The sequence below is a fragment of the Phaethon lepturus genome, unplaced genomic scaffold (assembly GCF_000687285.1).
Source record: "Phaethon lepturus isolate BGI_N335 unplaced genomic scaffold, ASM68728v1 scaffold42623, whole genome shotgun sequence".
Taxonomy (NCBI): domain Eukaryota; kingdom Metazoa; phylum Chordata; class Aves; order Phaethontiformes; family Phaethontidae; genus Phaethon; species Phaethon lepturus.
Genome location: NW_010530562.1, coordinates 9018 through 13437, shown reverse-complemented (window position 1 = coordinate 13437; position 4420 = coordinate 9018). Strand labels below are relative to the sequence as shown.

Here is a 4420-nt window from a genome sequence, read left to right as displayed (position 1 = left end):
GCCGCTCCCAGCCCATGGGGCTGCCCAGACCTTACTGCCGTGATGCCTGGACACAGCCACAGGGAGCTTTAAAGCCTGGGCAGCCCTGTATGCACTGGAGGAACCGGCCCCCTCCTAGGAGCAGAGGCCCAGAGCCCAGTCCAGCCCTGTCGCTGTTACTTCTGGTTCTCAGGGCTCTGCAATGCAGGTTTGTTCCATCACCACCCAGGAGAGGTGCTCCTCACCTGGCTATGTCAGCATAGCCGTCACTACAGGCCATATGCAGCGGCGTCCACCCATTCTCATCTTTCTGGTGGATGTCAGCACCGTATTTAACCAGGAGCTTGACACAGTCCAAGTTTCCAGTAAGCACAGCTTCATGGAGGGCTGCCATGCCTGGAAGGAAAGAATTTGTTAGCTCTGGATTCAGGGAGGAGTCTTTTAAATGCTGAGCTTACAAGTGCAAGTTGTCCACAGCCAGGGAAGAGGGCTGCCAGCAAACCCTCATTTAACAGGGAGATGAAAGTTTGGGGAAAGAAACAAAGACTGAGGAAGCAAGAGGAGCTGCCATGGGTTTCTGTTCCCCTTCTACAGCATAAATACCCTATCTAAGATAGTGTAGCACCCACCTCCTCACTGGGCCAGGCAGGACAGATTAAGGGAGGAGCAGCTGCCCTTTCCTGCAGAGCTCCCAGCCAGCAGCCTGCCCCAAGCCCCAGCCAGGACTCACATGGGCACACGAGGAGAGCATGTTCAGGGTCCTGCTCTGTCCAAGTAATGAAGTAATCGGTATAGATAGGAGGAAGCCTGGGGTCATTGGAAACCCTGTCTCCATGGTCATGTGACAGCAGAAGCTGAAGCCAAGCACAAGAAAGGTACAAATCTGGGCTCTGCACCAGCCAGTATGGATCAAGGCATTCCATAAACAGTTGTAGTGAGGTTGGGTGCAAACATAACACAATGCTTTCCCCACAAACATAAATGTCACAAGTCCACAGATCCAGATGTGCAAGAGAAAGCAGTGTTTGTGGGAAATGGACAGAGCCAGGAACAAAATGTAAAGCCTTGCTTCTCCCTGCTCTTCCCTCATGCCAGGGTGGAAGGCAGGAGCCCCGCCATCCCTTCCAGAGCTTCACAGACCAGCCTGTGCTCAATGATCCTTTTCTAGGTCCCACCACACTGCAGGTGTGCCGTCATGCCTTGAAGGGACCTAGAGGGTAAGCCTCCTGCCTTCCCACAGCATGCGCTGACCATGCTGTTGAGGGGGGTATTGGGGCACTGGTACAGGCCTCTCGGGCCCTGCTTTGCAATGTTGGGGGTACTACTCCTCACTAGGGAGGAAAAGAACTTGATTGCAACCTGCCACTCTGCTGAAGGTAGCCCGCATCCTAGCTTTGGCTGCACAGCTCACTCTCATCTCCCTCACAGCCCAGCTGAGCCATCCCACTGCGCAGATTCCAGCTCTACCAACACCAGCAGCACTCACCGGAAGGGTAGATAGTATTCAGCGTCACCTTCCTGGCACGTATGAATCTGCCCACCTGCTCCAGTTCTCCCTGCCTGATGTGGTCCTGAAAGACGACGTCGTTGGGGAAGCGCACAGTGCGTGAGGCTCTCAGTCTCTGGGCATACCGACTGTACCGGGGCATTGAAACTGGGTAATAGTCCTTCATGCTGATCACAGCCTTTAGACACTGCAGAGGAAGAGGAGCAGCAGGGGCATGGGGGGCTGTAGGAACAGCTGGAGTTGCTCAGTGCTCAGCCCTACCACTCACTGGCCTCGAAGCAGTGTTTTCTCCTCTTCCGCCCGTCAGGTCCCTCCTTGCTACAGAGGTGTGATGCCACCTGCACCGCTGCACTCCCTCCACACCCGTGTCTGTGCCCGTGTGCGAATCGCTCCCGTGCCAGCAGAGAAGCAGCAGCCACCGGCCTCTCCCTACACTCCCATGCCGCGTGCAGGAGGTGGCGCTGAGCACACGTGGTTCACCCACCGGCCCTTGGCCCAGGACTGATGGCTCTCCAGGGCCATCTCATTATATAGGCTCCCGTGGGCTATTTTGAGGACATGCAGCTCATGCTATTTGCCATGATACTTTGTAATCGAGCCGCCCAGGCCCGCAGCCTCCCACTTTTGGGCAGAAGTTGGTGTCTCATCTTACCACCCACCTGTTGATGAGCCCATCCAAGGGGTCAAATCTACTCTTGCTTTGTATGGATAGCCCTTCAGAGGAGCCCAAGGGCCTGAAAACAGAGCTTCCCAGCAGCAAGCCCTCACACACACACACGTGCCAGGGAAAAGACATAGACACGATCACCAGGCAAGAGGAACCAGCTGCTCATGTACCAACCAGCCAGCGCAATGCAGACGTGTCAGAGGTGCAGTGCCAAATACATTCAGAGCTAAGTCACTCTCCTGTAGTTGCATCAGACTACTTGAAAGGAGCAGAATGAGCTATGCTGCCCAGCACAACTGTGAGACAGCGTACAGCTAAGCATGGAGAACACCACCAGTATGTTGGATATCATCAGTGCCTTTGCAAAGTGCTCCTCATGCAGGCGCAGAACCAGAAGCCTAGAATGCCAGTCCACAGTCAGTGTTCTACTTCAAACTCAGAACCAGCTGCTACATAAGGGCAGGCTTCTACGGAACACCCTCAGAAGAACACCACCACCACCAGAGAATGCCTGCATTCATTACTCTCCAGCTGTAGCTGTCAAAGGCCCAAAATGGACCATTTACCACAGAGGAATCTTTCAGATCCACCAGGAGTTCAAGCAGCAACTGCTCCTCCATCCTTTTTTCCATCAAAATTTGGTCATTTCAGATACACAAGCATATTGTACTGTTTCATGCTGATGGGGATTGTCCCAGCAGGACAATGAACTCCCCTGCGGTACATCAGGAAAAATCCTTGTCCTCCGTTAGGAGTCACAGAGATTTCATTCTGCCCCTTCCACATCAGATACTTGTCCTTAGCCCCTGCCAGCAGTGAGACTGACAGCTCAGCCAGCCATGCACCTGAGAAGTGCCTGCTGCACTTGTTCATCTTTGGCAAAACACATTGATCTTTTCCGGAGCATCTCTGCTCAGCAGAACATCAGACAGAACACTGTGCAATAAGAGGCTGAGCTATCTGCTGTGGAGACAGAACACTTTTAGCCTGCTTTCTTGGAACAGCAATTAGCCGTGTACACAAGAGGACTCTGATGGAGTCCTGCCCTGCCAAGGGCAGCCTTGGTGTATGAGAAAAGCCCCCCTCCTCTGAGCAAGGCAGGTCACAGGCCATAAACAGAACTACTGCAGAGCTCAGCCTTGTTTACACTTTAACTGGCTCAACAAAATGGATCTTTTAGAGCAGAGTCCCAGCCAGCACCTTCCAGTGGAACTTCTTACTAGCAGTGCTCTCTTCCTCCCCACTCCAAAACACAAGGCAGCTACCACTAACCAGCTCTGACACCAGCCACTAGCACTGCCTGCTCTGTTGGGGTATGGCAATGGCAGCTGGACTACACTAAGAACAAGTCCCCTACCTGCCTTCAGACATGCAAGATCACAGCCCTGGAGAGAGGTGTCTTCAAAGATTCTTCTCCCCATATCCACAAGTGTGTGTCATAAACACAGCTGATTACTAGCAGAACAGGCTATTTTCTGATCCCACAGTCACCAATTGCCTGTTCATCCCCAGCCAAGGTGCTGCTGCACCAAAGGTTTGTGCACACCAAGCCAGGACTCAGCAGAGGCTCAGTTCCCAGGGGAACCACAGGAGGAGGCTGAAGCAGGTGCTGCAGGCAAGTATTGTACACCACTTCTGTTCTACCACCCCAGTGCACCCATGTTCAATTGACAGGCACCAGTAGCCTCCTGGTTTGCCCTCTAGCTTCAGCATGCACTCCCATGTGACATTTATAGCATGTTTTCTCACAAAAATATTTTCAGCAGTGAGTGGTTTGGAAATAGCAATGTAGCTCACTGGATCATGTGAGCCTGACTAGCAGAGCTACAGGCAGCCCCAGGTTTCCCTGTAGGCAAAATTCCTTGGTTAACTGCTCAAGAGCAATGAGGTCCTCACCTCAGGCCAGCTGGCAAGCAGAGATGCTTATTCTCAGAGCCCAAGCCAATGTCTGCTCACTGCAAATAAAGCAGTTGTCTGCCTGCACAAGCTGATTTAATCTGGACATAGCATGGTCATCTTGAAGTTCTTTCCCTTAACAGATTACGCAAATACAGATTTCTTCAGGTTAATGTACCAGAATCCACCTGCAAAACCAGATGCATTCAAGAAAGTAGTTTCTCTCAAAAATGTGTTTTTCAGTGAAAGTTTGAGAAAGCCAAGCACACCATTTTGGCAGAGTTCCTTGAGAACTACCCTAGAACTCCGATTGCCTTCCAGGTCTGGTTCAAATATTCATTCTATATTCTGGTAAAGACAAAGAAACATAA

General features: G+C 52.0%; 1 protein-coding gene across 1 annotated transcript in view; it reads right to left on the bottom strand.

The window, feature by feature from the left end:
* Window positions 1–1652, bottom strand: part of PPP1R27 (protein phosphatase 1, regulatory subunit 27) — a 2304-nt gene extending 652 nt beyond the window's left edge. Inside the window, exons 1-2 of the mRNA XM_010284296.1 lie at window positions 1466–1652; window positions 225–375 (exon numbers count right to left, since the gene is read on the bottom strand). Of these exons, the coding sequence (XP_010282598.1) occupies window positions 225–375; window positions 1466–1652 (338 nt within the window). The remainder of the gene's footprint in view (window positions 1–224; window positions 376–1465) is intronic.
* Between the last annotated feature and the right edge of the window lie 2768 nt (window positions 1653–4420).